This window comes from Procambarus clarkii, chromosome 1, assembly GCF_040958095.1.
Source record: "Procambarus clarkii isolate CNS0578487 chromosome 1, FALCON_Pclarkii_2.0, whole genome shotgun sequence".
NCBI classification, from domain to species: Eukaryota; Metazoa; Arthropoda; class Malacostraca; order Decapoda; family Cambaridae; genus Procambarus; species Procambarus clarkii.
In genome coordinates this window covers 19,545,127-19,562,674 of record NC_091150.1, presented here as the reverse complement: position 1 = coordinate 19,562,674, position 17,548 = coordinate 19,545,127, and the positions used below count along the sequence as shown (strand labels likewise).

At 40.4% G+C, this 17,548-nt stretch overlaps 1 protein-coding gene across 1 annotated transcript in view; it reads left to right on the top strand.

Annotated features, from left to right (window-relative positions):
• LOC123753965 (Inositol 1,4,5,-trisphosphate receptor) overlaps nt 1-17,548 on the top strand; it is a 402,759-nt gene that overhangs the window by 277,576 nt on the left and 107,635 nt on the right. Inside the window, 3 exon segments of the mRNA XM_069331935.1 lie at nt 35-143; nt 4,585-4,620; nt 14,892-15,000. Of these exon segments, the coding sequence (XP_069188036.1) occupies nt 35-143; nt 4,585-4,620; nt 14,892-15,000 (254 nt within the window).

Below are 17,548 nucleotides of genomic sequence, written 5' to 3'. Positions count from 1 at the left end.
CATCCATTTACAAGTACATTATGTATTATTTCAGGCTGATTCGCCACTGTGAAAAGTTACTTGAAGAGAAAGATGAAAAATTATGTATTCAGGTTCTGAAAACTTTGAAAGACATGATAACAGATTCAGAATATGGAGAAAAGGTAAGAATCAAAGCTTAATATGTAGTAGTGTTGCAAGAGTTTGGATATCAGTAAGAATTAACATGGATGGTTATAGATCTGAAAATACAGTAAATATGATCTTTCTTATACTCATGCCTAATATCTTCAGCTTAGTGTTTGTGATACTACTAGTTGTTAAAAAGGTTAAAATAAGCTGCTGTTAATCATTTTTTCCACTGTAATTGTGTTCTTGGTATCCTGCCTTCTGGAATTAGGCCCACCAGAAAAGGTCATTTCATTACATTTAACACAAGACTCTTACTGTACAGATGTGTACTTCTTTAATAATATTTTCTCTTTTGACTTGAATTATTTTCTCAAATAATGATAATGTAAAATGTAACTTGAGTGCAAGGGCAGCGATGATGTGCCTCACTTTTGTTTTTCACTTTGATGAATTATGTCCATTTTTCTAAAATCCAAATAGTTCACTTTTTAGCATTTCATTATTTACTCATTGAAACAATTCGTTTACTTTCTTCATTGATACTTATCAGAAGCAATGAAGTAAAAACCCTATTATTTAGTAAGTGTTAAAATCTTAATTTAATATGAAAATGTTTGGCATCAATATAGCTGGGGACACAATTTGTTAATACACTTACTAGTTTGTTAGTGAGTTAAAACATACACAGTGCAACCTCGTTTTGGTGAACCACATAGGACCAACCCCGGTCTGTTGTGGTGATGGATTCGTTGTAAGAGGTGATGCCTCCAGGCGGCGTTTGCCTCGGTGTCTTATTTTCTTGTACACAATAAAAATGCATAATCATATTATATACTGTACCTATATATTACTACTCTACTAAAAAATACTGTTATAATTTTATTTACCTTATTTTTGGAGTTATGTCCATCTTGAATTATCATTGAGTTGTGAATACTGTACAATAAATGTTTAACAAATCTGATATCATTTTATTCCAGCATAGTTGAGGCAGTTGATAGTGGTAAGGTTTGAGATGTTGTGTACCTTGACTTTAGCCAAGCTTTTGGTACAGTGCCACATGAAAGACTCATTAAAAAGATAGAAGCTCGTGGTATTAGGAGTACTATATTAAGCTGGATTAGGGCATGGCTATATCAAAAGAAACTTAGTATTAATGGTTAGTAATAATGTTAGTATTAGTATTTAGTTAGTATTAATGGGGTTAAGTCAGACTGGGAAAATGTTGTAAGTGGAGTGCCTCAAGGCTTTGTCCTGGGACCTCTGTTATTCAAATATACATAAATGATTTAGATTCAGGTTTGTGCAGCAACCTTTGCAAATTTGCTGATGATACAAAAATCGAGAGGGAAATAAACACGAAAAAAGACTCATTATCGCTAAAGTGAGGAAGATTATCACCGTCTTCAGCTATATCTTGCTCTGGTTAGGCCCCTTTAGATTATGCAGTTCAGTTTTGGTCGCCGTGCTATAGAATGGATATAAATTCACCTAAACATGTCCAGCATAGGATGACAAAATTAATCCCACAAATTAGAAACCTGTCATATGAAGAAAGATTAACAAAGCTTAAATTGCATTCACTGGAAAGGTGAAGAGTTAGAGGTGACATGATAGAGGTTTACAAGTGGATGAATGAACATAACAAAGGGGATATTAATAGGGTATTAAAAGTATCAACATAGGACATAACACGAAACAATGGGTATAAACTGGATAAGTTTAGATTTCGGAAAGACCTGGGTAAATACTGCTTCGTAATAGGGGTTGTTGATTTGTGGAACCAGTTGCCACGTGGCGTGGTGGAGGTGGGGTCCCTTGATTGTTTCTAGCGTGGGTTGGACATGTATATGAGGGGGATTGGGTGGTTATAAATAGGAGCTGCCTTGTATGGGCCATTAGGGCTTCTGCAGTTACCTTTATTCTTATATTCTTAAATATGTACTGTACTGTATCATGCCATTAGCACTGTATTGATTATGTCGTTCTGCTATATGTTGAGTACTACAGTACAGTTTATGAAAACTATTGTACACTAAAATTACTGCAACTTCAATTTTAACACTGTAACACTGTGTACTTAAATTTAACACTTGTTCTAACTATACACTCCGCACACAATGTTCTAGATGTTTGCATCAGCTTTGCTGGTGCTCGCTGCTGCTGTGTTGGTTTCAGCTGCTTAATGATTCTATTGGAATTTTCCTGTTCTTAATATTATGCCTATTCTTAAATCTTTGCAACCATCCTTCACTTGCTCGAAAATCTGGAATGTTCATCTTTTCTGCAAATTTCTCGTTGGCAGTCTTTATGGCGTCGCCACCAAGAGTCATACCCACAAAAGGCTCCTGGGTAAACCATTTATACACAGCTTCGTCTAATTTTTTATTTGTAGCACCTTTTATCGTTTTCCTTTTATTTAATGCACCACTATCACTTGCAGCAAGGAACTTCCTAATATCATCATTCTGTTTCTTGATATTACACACTGCTTTTCCCAACATTAAATTCTGTTGCCAGCCTAGAAACAGAGTAGCTATGTTAATGTTTCTCTATTAAGTCTAATTTCTGCTTAATGGATAAATGACTCTTCTTCCTCTAGCTAGATACGGCACTATTAGCAAGCCCCCCTGAGACATCTTGTTTTATAACAATACAGCTGTAGCCAAAAAATGGTGAATTCTACGATATAATCTTCCACCGGCGGACAAACACGTCGCTCGCAGACAAAGCTAACGGCACTGGATGCCTACTGTATGAATGCTGAGGAACTAGGTCTATACACTCTACAGTAGGCTGGTGTTTAAGCCAGATCCAGTAACATAAATTTCTCTCGCATATTGGATTTACATCATATTATATATTTTTGGGTTATATTTTAGTTTAACAACATTATTAGGATAATAAGAGCTATATAAATACTTATTTTAGAAGTGATTTAGGGATGAAAGCACAGGGATTAGACCTGTCGACCCGCACTCGAGTTGTATGCAAAACTTGAGTCAATAACATAGACATCTGCTTGTTCAGAAATTGTTTATCATATTACAGTATATTTTTAGTTTTATATTTAGCTTAGAAATATAATTAAGATAATAAAAAGCTAATAAAACACTTGTTTTAGAAATGATTGATTAATTTTATTATTTTGAAGCTGTAGGTCACTGAACTGGGGTGACGCATCCGAAGAAAAACCATGTGAAGCTTAAAGTATTCCCTCTATCTGTCCACCCTCACTTAATGTTGTTTCTTCACAGAAAATGTCTATAGGGAGATTTCATCACATGTAGCTAGCTTCTCATGCTTCAGCCTTGAAATTCATTTTCAAAGATAATGGTGCCATAAAGCAGTGAACGAAAATCATGGAAACTCAGTCATTCACTTGTTTTGTGTGGAACACTCTGGCTGGTGTTTGGTTAACCATTGCACTGCGCAAAGCGCCTTTAGGCGCTTTCAGAGTTGTGCTTTTTTTTAATTAGGCTATATTTTAATGTTTTTTAATGTTTTCATTACTCTTTGCGATTTTAAATGGAAAAGTTGAGTTTGAAACATTTTGACATTAACTTTACTTAAACATTGATAAAACAACAAAAATACGTCTTTGACAATTGCACAAAGAAGTTTTTGCTGAAAACAGGTGCGCAGTGCGGTGGTTAATATGGTTCACTTGTTGTGTGGACCACTCTGGCTGGTGTTTGGTTAATGTGGTTCACTTGTTGTGTGGACCACTCTGGCTGGTGTTTGGTTAATGTGGTTCACTTGTTGTGTGGACCACTCTGGCTGGTGTTTGGTTAATGTGGTTCACTTGTTGTGTGGACCACTCTGGCTGGTGTTTGGTTAATGTGGTTCACTTGTTGTGTGGACCACTCTGGCTGGTGTTTGGTTAATGTGGTTCACTTGTTGTGTGGACCATTCTGTCTGGTGTTTGGTTAATGTGGTTCACTTATTGTGTGGACCACGCTGGCTGGTGTTTGGTTAATGTGGTTCACTTGTTGTGTGGACCACGCTGGCTGGTGTTTGGTTAATGTGGTTCACTTGTTGTGTGGACCACTCTGGCTGGTGTTTGGTTAATGTGGTTCACTTGTCCACTTGTGTGATCCAACTTGTCATATGAAGGATTTATTAATTGTAACCTGTGATATAATGGGGAAAATTTTCCACCAGTCTGTGAACTGTCCCAACATCATAAACAAATCCGCACATCCCCCACTTCATCAAACCAGAGTTCGTTGAAACGGGTGAGTAAATCCGGCCTGAAAAGTGTACGTCCTAACCGGAGATTTGCCAAACCAAGGTTCACCGAATCAAGGTTGCACTGTATAGGAAGATAACTTATGACTGAAATAACAGAAAGGTTTACATGTTGCTGACTTGTTCCAAACTCGGGAAAAGCCTTATACTTTGTGGTTGCAAATTTATACATTTTAAATTAATGATAGTTACTCATTCCATTGCTTATTTTTACATTTGTAGGGGGAGTCAAGTTTTGAAAAAGAAGAACTGGAAATGGTAAGATTTGATTGTGGCTATGTTACTTGCAGGATCCAATTGTTTTAAATTGCAATATGTATGTATGATAACTTGCATCAGTAATTTGCAGATATTGACAGTATTCATATGTGTGAATTTACATAGTAGTGTTGCTTATACAAAAACAAGAGCCTGGATGTAGCAAATCTTCAACATAAGTGTGACTGTAACAAACTGATGTTCAGTGTTCCCAGGATGATGTTCAGTGTTCCCCAGGATGATGTTCAGTGTTCCCCAGGAATTGACATTTGAACTATGGGTGTTTGTGCCTCTGTCTTCCCATGCTATTAAGTCCTATTAATTTGAATACTGGTTTTGTATCATGACTTGCTTTGAGAGCACCTGGAGTGTAAAATAAGAAAGATCTGTAAAGACGTTTCCTCATTTGCACTAGTTGCTCTTTTCTCTGCCTAATATATACACAAATGCATTCATAAATATATACATTCATGTATACATACAAATATCATCATTTACTCTATTGCCTATTTTGATGGAGTAAGAATTTACTAGTCCAGAGAGAGAGAAGGTGAGTAATATGATTGCTTAATTTGATAAATAATAAAGCAATAAAATATCATTCATTCATTGTGTGTTTTTCATAATACAATATACAGTATTGTATCACAGATAAGCACACCATACTCCAGCAGTCATCCACAGCAATATCCCACTCCTTCAAAACATCACGTGTACGAATGCACCTTGTAATGTGTAGTTGTGGCAGCTCCACATCCAGGTTATCACATTTCTGCAGATATGATCACTATGGACTCGAGGGAGGGAAATTATTTGCCAGGTGTTTCATGTTTTTGTGCTGCGGAGTGCTGTACAGTAGTTCTCTTCAGTGCACCTGCATTCTCACCACACAAGTACTTCTCTGTCCTTCTCGACAGTCGCTGCCTTGGATTCCTTGCCCCATGCCGTCTGCACCCTTTCTGCGAGTTGTTGCATTGAATTTCTATGAGTTCTTTCAAAGCATGCAGTTGAGCCATGTTTGGTCATCCTCATGTGTTTGCTTTCCTTAATGTTTGCCATTATTGTTCTCCTCTTTTTTTTCTTGGAAAAGAAATGTTTCTGCTGTAGACTGTCATCCTATTTGCCTCAGTCTCCTTGAGAGAAAAGGGTTCTGTTATGTCAGTCACTCTGAATCTGCTGAAGATTCAAAACATCAAAAAGAGGCATTATCATCACTATGTACAAAATAGTAGCAGGAATCAACAAAATTGATAGGAAGAGTTCCTGAGACCTGGAACTTCAAGAATAAGAGGTCATAGATTGAAGCTAACTAAACAAAGCTGCCTGAAGAAATACAAGAAAACTCACTTTTGCCAACACAGTGGTAGACGGTTGGAGCAAGTTAAGTGAGAAAGGTGATGGTGGAGGCCAAAACATTCAGTAGTTTCAGAGTGTTAAATGAGAGTGCTGGGAAGACAGGACACCACGAGCGTAGCTCTCATCCTGTAATTACTTAGGTTAATTTGGGTAATTACACTTGGGTAAGTGCTTAGGTAATTTCCATGTTGTAACATGTTTGCTTTTCTGTTCCTTACAGTTTGTAGGCCTGCAAACACAATTCACTCTCATTAGGACTTCGCTCTTTCCTACAGGTGGCAGGTAGTCAATTGTGTGCAGTAACATATAATCCTTGCAAGCCAATCTGTTAGGTACAGTGTGTTTCAATTAGTGGACAACTCTGGCTGGTGCTCCCCCCAGCCCACTATGGGTGTTAGAGCCACACCCATAGTGGGCTGGGTGTGGCTCTACCAACCTTATGTGCAAGTTGGTGGAGCAGGTTCATCCAATAACTATCGTACAACTAAACCACTAAACCTATGCACTGGTGTTTTCTGTTCGGTGTTCATAAAGAACATGTTACAGGCAATGAGCATAGTGATGTCTATTTGGTGGACAAATAATTTCTTGTGCCACTTTACTGACTTTCGTGTACACACTACTTCACCAATCATCATGTCACATTTGTCTGTTAACTGTATATTTCTATTGTAATCTAATAAAGTACCATATTCATCTTGAAGACCTTTTCCTTGGTCTGAATATTATCTTTGCACTCTCTTGCATATTTCCTTTGTGAATTATCATTAGCCTGTATGTGCTTCTTGGGATATGGTGGCCTCTATCCAAGAAGTGATATGGACACCAATCGGACCTCCTGGTTGGTGCCCACTTCTTTCTAGAGGAGCCCCGGTTACTCCATGAAACACTCCTTTTGGATTTGTAGGTTCGCTGTGGAATTGTTCATCAGCTCCAGAAATGACCTGGGTATCCAGCTGGTGGCAGAGGGGGGGGGCACGGCCAGACGACATGGTGGTGGTTATTGGTACTAATGAGTCTCGTCCTCGCAAGAGTGAATCCCTCGTTCTGTGAGAATCGTTTGTAGAGTTGTTTGGCAGGTTCGAGGCCTCATTATCTATGAACCCTCCAATAATCTGTTGGGCTGTGCTGACTTTCTGGAGTTCTTTTCGGTGGGGTGACAGATTGTCACCTTTCTCCTTGTGCCTCTGTGTGATGGTCATGTTTTTGGTTCTAGTCCCTGGTTGGCCAAACAGATCTTCTGAGACTGATGTGACATTGTAGCATGGAGCAATCTCAACAAGATTGCTTCAGGGAGCCACCAGCGCTCCTCCAGAAAGAAGTGTTTCATTACATTCGAAGGTGGTTTTTCCAATACAAGACCATTGTATAATTTTATTTTATTCTTCTCTGTTTTGTGTTGATATGTGATCCCCAAGTTGCCCCTCGCCTCATACTGTCAGTCACATTTTGTTCCCGGTTCCCGCTAGAATCAGGTGGATCTCGGAAGTTTGGCATAACTTGGTTTGGCAGCCTTGGTACTATATCTCGGTGAGTTACTGAGGGGAACCAAGTAAACTTACATAACTTCATTCATTTTTCATAACGAAATTTAATTCAGATTTTCCTGAGTTTTATCATGAATAACTTATCACACATTTAACACTTTCACACTCTCAAAACGCCCCTGGCGTCCCTAATTTTTCTCTTGAGTCCGAGCTGGTACGTGAATGGCGTCCTCAATTTAAAATACTTGTTAAAAATTTAACTTTTATCCGATCCACTGGGAGTGGTTTTAAAATGAGCACCTTTAAATTGCGCACAATTTGATACCAAAATGAAAGATGTAACACGAAATTTGTTGTCAGAATACTTCAAAGATTATAAATACGTTTTGGTCAAAATTTTAAAATATTTGTTAAAATTCTATTTATTGTGCTATTATTATGGGACTAGTTTTAAAATGCGCGCCTTTACATTGTGAACAATTTGATACCAAAATGAAAGATGTAACATGAAAATTGATGTTATCAAACTGACTGAGTATACACATCAGGCTTCGGTGTGCAAATTGGTGCTCGTTCATGAGTAAATTTAGGCTTTGCTGCAGGGAGTCACGCCAGGATTTTGGACATTATATGCATATACACCTACAGGGAATTTAATTGCGAACACAATGATACCAAAACGAACGACATAACAGTAAGGTTAGAAAACTGAAACAAGTATACATATTTCGGTGTCGCCGCGCACTCGACGCACGCATGCCCTGCACTGCCGGAGGCATGACCTCAAAGTTTGCGGCAGCGCACGCCCGGGGCGCAAAAGTGTTAATCATTTTCTTTTCAGCCATCTGCACTGGCTACTCTGGGTGCAGTATACTTAAATCTTGCCCACTCTAGCTTTTATCTCTCTCATGGTTTGACCATATAAATTTGTATGATAAAAATTTAAATTTTGTAACCTTGAACTTGTTACCACAAGTGCTCTCACCCTTTACATATTCCAGACAAGACCTTAATTACATTTCAGCTTTCTCAAACATAAACGGTCAGTTATCCTTGGTACAGTTACAAGACCAGTATTCTAACATAAAATATTCCCTTACTAAGATATTAGTTTTGTACCCAACAGTTAACCACACTCTGACAGTTGGTGACTGTATGTGTGGAACACATTTGGTACCGTTGTTAATGGACACAACTGTTAGGAGTATGTGTGCCCATGATTGGCTCCACATCTCTCTATATGTACTGATTTTATAGATTTCTATGAAGTCTTTGTTTTATTGAATGTTCTTTATAAGGATATTATTCATTAATAATAGTTGATGGTTATATGGTACATGTTAAAATGATGTGATACGTATTAAGTAAAACAATTAGGTATTAAACATTATAAATTACAGTAATGATTGTTTCAGAAGTATTTTCTTTTCACTTGGTGATGTAAGTATTGTTTCAAATGCCAGATTACTTTCTGTTTTTATAATTTTAATAAATTTCCTGCAATGGTTTTGTCTCTAATATTCTTAGCTCTAATATAAAAAATTGGTTGTTGTTGGATTGACTTGCTTCTTTTTGAGTGATTCCTTAGTTACTTCTGTACCTAGGGTCTGTGTCCATGTAGGTCGCTGCCTACATGCCATGCTCTAATTAACTTTAAGCCTCACTATCGTGGAGCTACTGAGGGACCCTCACAGAAAAGCACTTAGCATTTTTACATCTTGGGAATACAATGATCATTCTGTCCACACACAATTTCTGGTCACTTTGCAAATTAGACACCACAAATGATGCACATCTGGGCTAAACAAACCCAGAATCAACACTCAAATGACCTCTCCCTGAACCAACCAACTTGCTCTTTATCAGAAGAAGAGAAAGCTGCAAGTGAAGAAAGTGACCCACCAGGACTGTAAGATCAGAACCCCTCATCCCTAGAGAGAATATGAAGCTCCCACACCTGACAACCAGAGGAGCTGGCCAACAAAAACTGGGGATAGAATCCCTGGCAGTACAGTCGGGTTCGTTCTCGATTCACAATCAAAATGGTTGGGCCAGTTTCCTATTGTCTAATGCTTTTGTTCACCTAGCAACAAGTAGGTACCCAGGAGCTAGTCAGCTTGTTGTGGAGTTGCATCCTGGGCTGGGTCAGTAATCCGACCTCATGGGGGGGGGGGGGAGGCCTCAATATAAGCCTAATATGTATAAACACAAACTGGCTGCCTGTTCCCCGACACAATGAATTATTATTATTATTAAAACAGATCCTTGAAAACGGTATCATGATCTGAAGGGGCAACCAAGAACTGAGATGATAGAAAAACCAATACCCTATCTAGTGACCAAGGTTGCTCTGGAGGAGAAAGAATAGGATGGTGGTGAAAGAACATGAAATAACTTAAGAAATGGTGCTAAAGAAGTATCAGTGTCAAACCCCAATAAGATCGGCTCCTCCAAATCTGAATAGTAAGCGGTGACCATACTAGGCATACGATGTCGAGCAGCAAACAACCTAAACAAAAATAACAAACCTACTAGAAGGAAAACAGAAGAAATACGAGAGAGAGAGAGACAAAGAGGTGAAAGGATCACCAAGAAACTGCATACGGTAGCCACAACAAAAGGCACAGGTGGGATTCCACAGGTGGGACACCATGAGTGTAGCTCTCATCCAGTAAATACACTTTGGTAATTACACTTAGGAACTTCCTAAATAGGAAGTTCCTAATACACTTATTAGGAAGAGTCATGGCCAGGTTGTGGGGACGACCGCCAGAGTCTTGACGGTCACCAGGTCCAGCCCATATATACGCTTTAGATTCTCCTTTGGATCTAGTATTCACCAGGAAAGAAGAGGAGATATTTGACATCCAGTACTGTCCTTCCTTGGGAAAGAGTGATCACGTCCTGTTAGACATTAAATATGCTTTAAGATATCATCTAGAAGAAAATGGGGACATTGAAACAGTTGATAAACTCAATTTGAAGAGAGGTCACATTGGGGAACTTCGAAAATTCTTTAATGAGTGTAATTTGACAGACTTGCTGCTAGGCAGGGAAGTAAATAAAATGTATGCCAAATTTTGCAAAATATACGAGGAAGGCACACAAACATTCATACCAAAACAGAGATGCAGGGCCAGAAAACAGGATTGGTTCAACAGAAATTGTGAGAGGGCCAGAGACCAAAAGACACAAAAATGGAATCAATATAGGAAGAGGCCAAACCCCTAAACATACCAGTGATACAAAGATGCGAGAAACAACTATACTGCAGTAAGGAGAGAGGCAGAAAGAAATTTTGAAAAAGGGTTAGCGGATATGTGTAAAACAGAACCTGGGCCTATGCTACAAATTCATAAACAACAAATTGCAGGTTAAGGATAATATCCAGAGGTTGAATATGGGAAACAGATTCATGGAAAATGAAAAAGAAATGTGTGAAACATTAAACGAAAAGTTCCAAAGTGTGTTTGTACAAAATGAAATCTTCAGAGAACCAGACACAATAAGAAATCCAGAGAACAACATAGAGCATATAGAGGTGTCTAGAGATGAAGTGGAAAATATGCTAAAGGAAAGGAGCTAAGTAAGAACAAAGTTGGCCCAGATGGAGTTTCAACTAAATGGGTAGAACACCTGGAGAGAAATTATATAATATCAGACAGACAGTATGGTTTTCGATCTGGAAGATCCTGTGTATCGAATTTACTCAGTTTCTATGATCAAGCAACAGAGATATTACAGGAAAGAGATGGTTGGGTTGACTGCATCTATCTGGACCTAAAAAAGGCTTTTGACAGAGTTCCACATAAGAGGTTGTTCTGGAAACTGGAAAATATTGGAGGGGTGACAGGTACGCTTCTAACATGGATGAAAAATTTTCTGACTGATAGAAAAATGAGGGCAGTGATCAGAGGCAATGTATTGGACTGGAGAAATGTCACAAGTGGAGTACCACAGGGTTCAGTTCTTGCACCAGTGATGTTTATTGTCTACATAAATGATCTACCAGTTGGTATACAGAATTATATGAACATGTTTGCTGATGATGCTAAGATAATAGGAAGGATAAGACACTTAGATGATTGTCATGCCCTTCAAGATGACCTGGACAAAATAAGTATATGGAGCACCACTTGGCAAATGGAATTTAATGTTAATAAATGCCATGTTATGGAATGTGGAATAGGAGAAAATAGACCCCACACAACCTATATATTATGTGAGAAATCTTTAAAGAATTCTGATAAAGAAAGAGATCTAGGGGTGATTCTAGATAGAAAACTATCACCTGAGGACCACATAAAGAATATTGTGCGAGGAGCCTATGCCACACTTTCTAACTTCAGAATTGCTCTTAAATACATGGATGGCAATATACTAAAGAAATTGTTCATGACTTTTGTTAGGCCAAAGCTAGAATATGCAGCAGTTGTGTGGTGCCCATATCTTAAGAAGCACATCAACAAACTGGAAAAGGTGCAAAGACATGCTACTAAGTGGCTCCCAGGACTGAAGGGCAAGAGCTACGAAGAGAGGTTAGAGGCATTAAATATGCCAAAACTGGAAGACAAGAAAAAGAGGTGATATGATCACTACATACAAAATAGTAACAGGAATTGATAAAATCGATAGGGAAGATTTCCTGAGACCTGGAACTTTAAGAACAAGAGGTCATAGATATAAACTAGCTAAACACAGATGCCGAAGAAATATAAGAAAATTCACTTTTGCAAACAGAGTGGTAGACGGTTGGAACAAGTTAGGTGAGAAGGTGGTGGAAGCCAAGACCGTCAGTAGTTTCAAAGTGTTATATGACAAAGAGTGCTGGGAAGATGGGACACCACGAGCGTAGCTCTCATCCTGTAACTACACTTAGGTAATTACACTTAGGTAATTACCATGGGTTCTGAGAAAATGTGCATCTGAGCTCAGCATTCCACTTCACCTAATCTTTCAGGCATCCCTGTGTACAGGAGTTGTAGCAGATGTGTGAAAAAAGGCTAACATAGTTCTATCTACAAAAGTGGCAGCAGGGAAGATCCCCTTAATTATAGACCTGTATCATTGACAAGTGTAACAGTGAAAATATTGGAAAAAATAATAAAAACTAAATGGGTAGAACACCTGGAGAGAAATGATATAATATCAGACAGACAGTATGGTTTTCGCTCTGGAAGATCCTGTGTATCGAATTTACTCAGTTTCTATGATTGAGCCACAGAGATTTTACAGGAGAGAGATGGTTGGGTTGACTGCATCTATCTGGACCTAAAAAAAAGGCTTTCGACAGAGTTCCACATAAGAGGTTGTTCTGGAAACTGAAAAATATTGGAGGGGTGACAGGTAAGCTTCTAACATGGATGAAAAATGTTCTGACTGATAGAAAAATGAGGGCAGTAATCAGAGGCAATGTATCGGACTGGAGAAATGTCACAAGTGGAGTACCACAGGGCTCAGTTCTTGCACCAGTGTTGTTCATTGTCTACATAAATGATCTACCAGTTGGTATACAGAATTATATGAACATGTTTGCTGATGATGCTAAGATAATAGGGAAGATAAGAAACTTAGATGATTGTCATGCCCTTCAAGATGACCTGGACAAAATAAGTATATGGAGCACCACTTGGCAAATGGAATTTAATGTTAATAAATGCCATGTTATGGAATGTGGAATAGGAGAACATAGACCCCACACAACCTATATATTATGTCAGAAATCTTTAAAGAATTCTGATAAAGAAAGAGATCTAGGGGTGGTTCTAGATAGAAAACTATCACCTGAGGACCACATAGAGGAGCCCAACTCTGAAGGAGCCCAACCCTGACCAACTGTGTAGGAGCCCAACCCTGACCAACTCTGAAGGAACCCAACTCTGACCAACTGTGGAGGAGCCTAACCCTGACCAACTCTGAAGGAGCCCAACTGTGATGGAGCCCAACCCTGACCAACTGTGAAGGAGCCCAACCCTGACTAACTGTGAAGGAGCCCAACTGTGAAGGAACCCAACCCTGACCAACTGTGAAGGAGCCGAACCCTGACCAACTGTGAAGGAGCCCAACCCTGACCAACTGTGAAGGAGCCCAACCCTGACCAACTGTGAAGGAGCCCAACCCTGACCAACTGTGAAGGAGCCCAACCCTGACCAACTGTGAAGGAGCCCAACCCTGACCAACTGTGAAGGAGCCCAACCCTGACCAACTGTGATGGCGCCCAACCCTGACCAACTGTGAAGGAGCCGAACCCTGACCAACTGTGACGGTCAGGGTTTGGCTCCTTCTGTTGGGGTTGGGAACCCTTCAGATATTATTGAATACCATCATCACTGGATGCTTAAAACTTTAAATGATTTACCTGATTTACCTGAGTAAATCATGACTCGAGATGAGTCTAAATAGACAACGAGATAAATATGTAGATGACTCGATGAGGACAAGAAACTGCTGGCTTGTCGAAGGTCCCCCCATTTGCTTTGATGATCCTTTCCGGGTGGATTTTAAAACCTAACAGAGTTTTGGCATTTGTGACTTTGGCGGGTAGGCAGTTCCATGGGTTTATAACCCTGTGGGTGAGAGAGCATCTCCTGTTCTCAGCTCTACATTGAGATTTGTTGAGCCTGAAACTATTGCTCCTTGTTTGTGGTACATCTGACCTTTTGAAGAAATTGTCAGGATTATCATTCTCCAACTTGTTCAGTATTTTAAGTTTCAATGAGATCCATTCTCGTCAGGCTTGGTTTGCAGTGTTGTTAGGCCTATTGTCCTCAACCAATCCTGATACGAGAGATGACTTGGCTCTGGAATGATTTTTTGTTGCCTGGTGTTGCACCTTCTCTAGAGCAGCTATGTTATTCTGAAGATGAGGTCTTCATGGCTTGGATACAGTAATCCAAATGGGGGCGTACCACAGATTTATAGTTTAATCACTACCTTCTTTTCCATAAATTCAAAGGTATCCTTGATTATACCAAGGGTTTGGTTAACTTTTCAAACTGCTGCTTCTGCCTGTTGTGCAACTTTTAGTGATTGGTAAAGGATAAAAGTATAAGCAATTACACAAATATGAAGGTTCTAAGATGGATCATAAACATAGTGGGAAGTTCCTGAAAGATTGAATGATTACTGTTCCTAAATATGATACGTACCTACCTTTCATATAAGTGTCAAATTTTGTTGGTGTGTTACCCTATATTTCTGTTAAGTGCAAGAATTGATCTGCATGATTGGAAAGATGCTTCATTTCTACTGTTTGTTTCATAGAAATCTGTGTACCTAAAAGTAGAACACCAAAAGGACAACTGAAATGTTCTCTAATAATTTAATTGCATATAATGTGGGTCCTTAACTCCTTTATGTTAATCAGAATTAAACTGTGTGTAGGACTAATACATTTTCATTGCATTATAGAACACTACTCTTTGTCAGGGAGATGCTCTACGTAATTTGCTGTTGGCACGATACTTTGATCAGTATCCATGGTCGAAAAAGGAGACCGCAGAACTCAGAACTAAACCACAAAATGTTGGACCAGGAGGTAAAGCAATCCATAATGTTTTATTTTTATCTTTTTAACATTTTGGAAGTCCGGCCTCTCCACACCATAAATGTTCTGGGCTTCCTGTGTCACTCGGCAATGTAAAAATTATTTACAATCATTTTACTTTTTCTAATGTAACTTTTGGGTTATAACTATAAATCTGGTGTTGTAACATTCACAAAAGAATTCTCTAGAGAATAGATGCAAACACAAAAATATATTTATAATAGATTATGCATAACAGTGATGAAAGTAAAAGTGTTTATGTAGCAATCAGATGATGCATTCTAGTGTCATCGGAACATTTACTGTTGAGTACAGATGATTTATTTTAGCATCATCAAAACATGAGAGAGTTAATAACTTTTCTGTGGAGAAACCATCCAGCTCCTCGGAGCTATACCGGGTTCATGTGTTTATATTAGACCGTGGCAACAGTCAATCGATGGAGTTCTAGCCTACCGGGGACCACGAGCCAGAACCTAGCCCCCTCAAAGAGGAACGAGGAGCTAAGGCCTATAGAAACCCGATGTGGTTGGAAGCATTCTATGTCTATTTATATTCAGGCACCCAGAAAGGTAGGTGTACCAAAACAAACTATAGCTGGTGAAAATTTGAGACCAAAAGCCGAACTAGCAAGCAGAACTCCCCAAACGAAAACAAGTAAACAAGCATGACTGTCACCATTGCTGCCATGCTGCTGTCTGCGCAGCTCCCCCCTTCCTGGGAGTGGGGAGGAGGAACCCCAAACCCCCCTCCATGCCTGCTATCCGACCTCAGTTCTGAGGCTGATTTGATGAGTGGCGGTCGTTCGACTCTTGTTCCGATCCTTGTGCAGTGCTGTTCCTTGTGGTGTTGTGTTGCAGTGTGGTGGCATGCGATCCAGGTTTAATTCAAGAAGTATTGGGGCTGCATGCACCTAGGGTCACCTTTCGTAGGTGCCCTGTAAATACTGCCCTTGCGGTTTGGGGTTGCTTTCTACAAACTGTTCGGGAACTACCTCCGCAGGGTTCTTTTGCTTCTCGGTGATTGCCCACCCTTGGAGTCAGCTGGGGCTTCCTTGCCAGTTTGTCCTTTGGGAGGAGGTAGTATCATCACTGGCAGGGGCGCAAGGTACTGTGCAGTTGTCTTATAATACGCACTGGTGGCCGGTTCTGTTCCTCCTGGAGACATTGTACTTCTGCGGTATTTTTCTTTTTCTTTTGTTTTGGTTGCCTGGTGGGGGTCTGCCTGGTGTGGCTACAGGACCACTTGTATTATTTTGGTGCCCCTCCACTAGGCCCCCATGACTGTACATGTCACAGGGGTTCAGCTTGTGTTTGTTTGTTTGGTAGTTCTTGGATAACCAGTTAGCAGTACCTTGCCTGGGCTTCCTTCTTGAGGTTATCTTGAGATGATTTCGGGGCTTAGCCTTCCCACGGCCCAGTCCTTGACCAGGCCTCCTTTTTGTTACACACCCTCCAGGAAGCTGCTGTCTAACTTCCAGGTACCTATTTACTGCTAGGTAACAGGGGCATCAGGATGAAAGAAACATTTTGCCCATTTGTCTCCGCCTTCACTGGGGATTGAACCCGGAACCTCAGGACTACGAATCCAAAGCGCTGTCCACTCAGCTGTCAGGCGCTTCTCTTAGCAGACAGCCTGAGGACCCTGGAAAACCCCATTGGGGCTTATTCGTCCAATGGATGCATCCTCTTGAGTCCCATCTCACTTCGTTCAAGTTTTAAGGTTGCTCTGTCCCCTTGTCTCAGGGTGAAATTCACCGTCTTTGCCTTCACCATGCTGCCTGTTGGGTCAATGACATCTTTGACCCGGAATCCTGCGAGTTGTGTTCCTTGCATGTACTCCAATTCACCCAGTCCACTGCTATTGATATTCGGGTACAGGCAGCTTCAGCGTTGTATGCAAGTTTTAGGATGCTGCAATGCACTAGGTTGATTGCCTTTCAGGATTGCCCCGAGGCTGCCGACTCGGGCGGATTCGGAGGCTGCCTCTTCCAGTTCAGCGGCGGAGGCATTCTAGCCGGTTCCTCCTCCTGGGGCTTTAGGTCAGATCAGCGGACCCTCTTCTTCCCTGCTTTTGCGGTGGACTCTGCTTTTTCTCCAGAAGCAGAGGGTTTGGAGGACAGCTCTGCCCCGGATCCTGACGTAGAGGATTCTGGGGCTGGGAAGGAGTTGACTTGAGGGGGCCTGGGGCCTCATTTGACCCTGCTTGGGTGTTGGTACCCTCGACGTGGGGCATGTTGTTGCAGGGGGGGGGGGTTCTTATCCCCCTTCCCAGTACAAGTTTGATATGAGTTCGGCTCCTCCCGGGTTTGGTTCCGGGTTCCCGTGGGATCCTCGGTTCCCTTTTCCCAGAGGTTTTCGGCATCCCGCATGGCACCTAAAGAGGTTAGGGAGGTTATTGCTTCATACCTCCTGTGAGACCCGGATTTTGCCTCGATTATGGATCTTTCATTTGAGTGTTTCCTCTTTTTCTTACTGGGGTGCATTACAAGGTGCTGGAGTCTTCCTGGTTAGCAGAATGCCCTGTCTATTCATTGGGG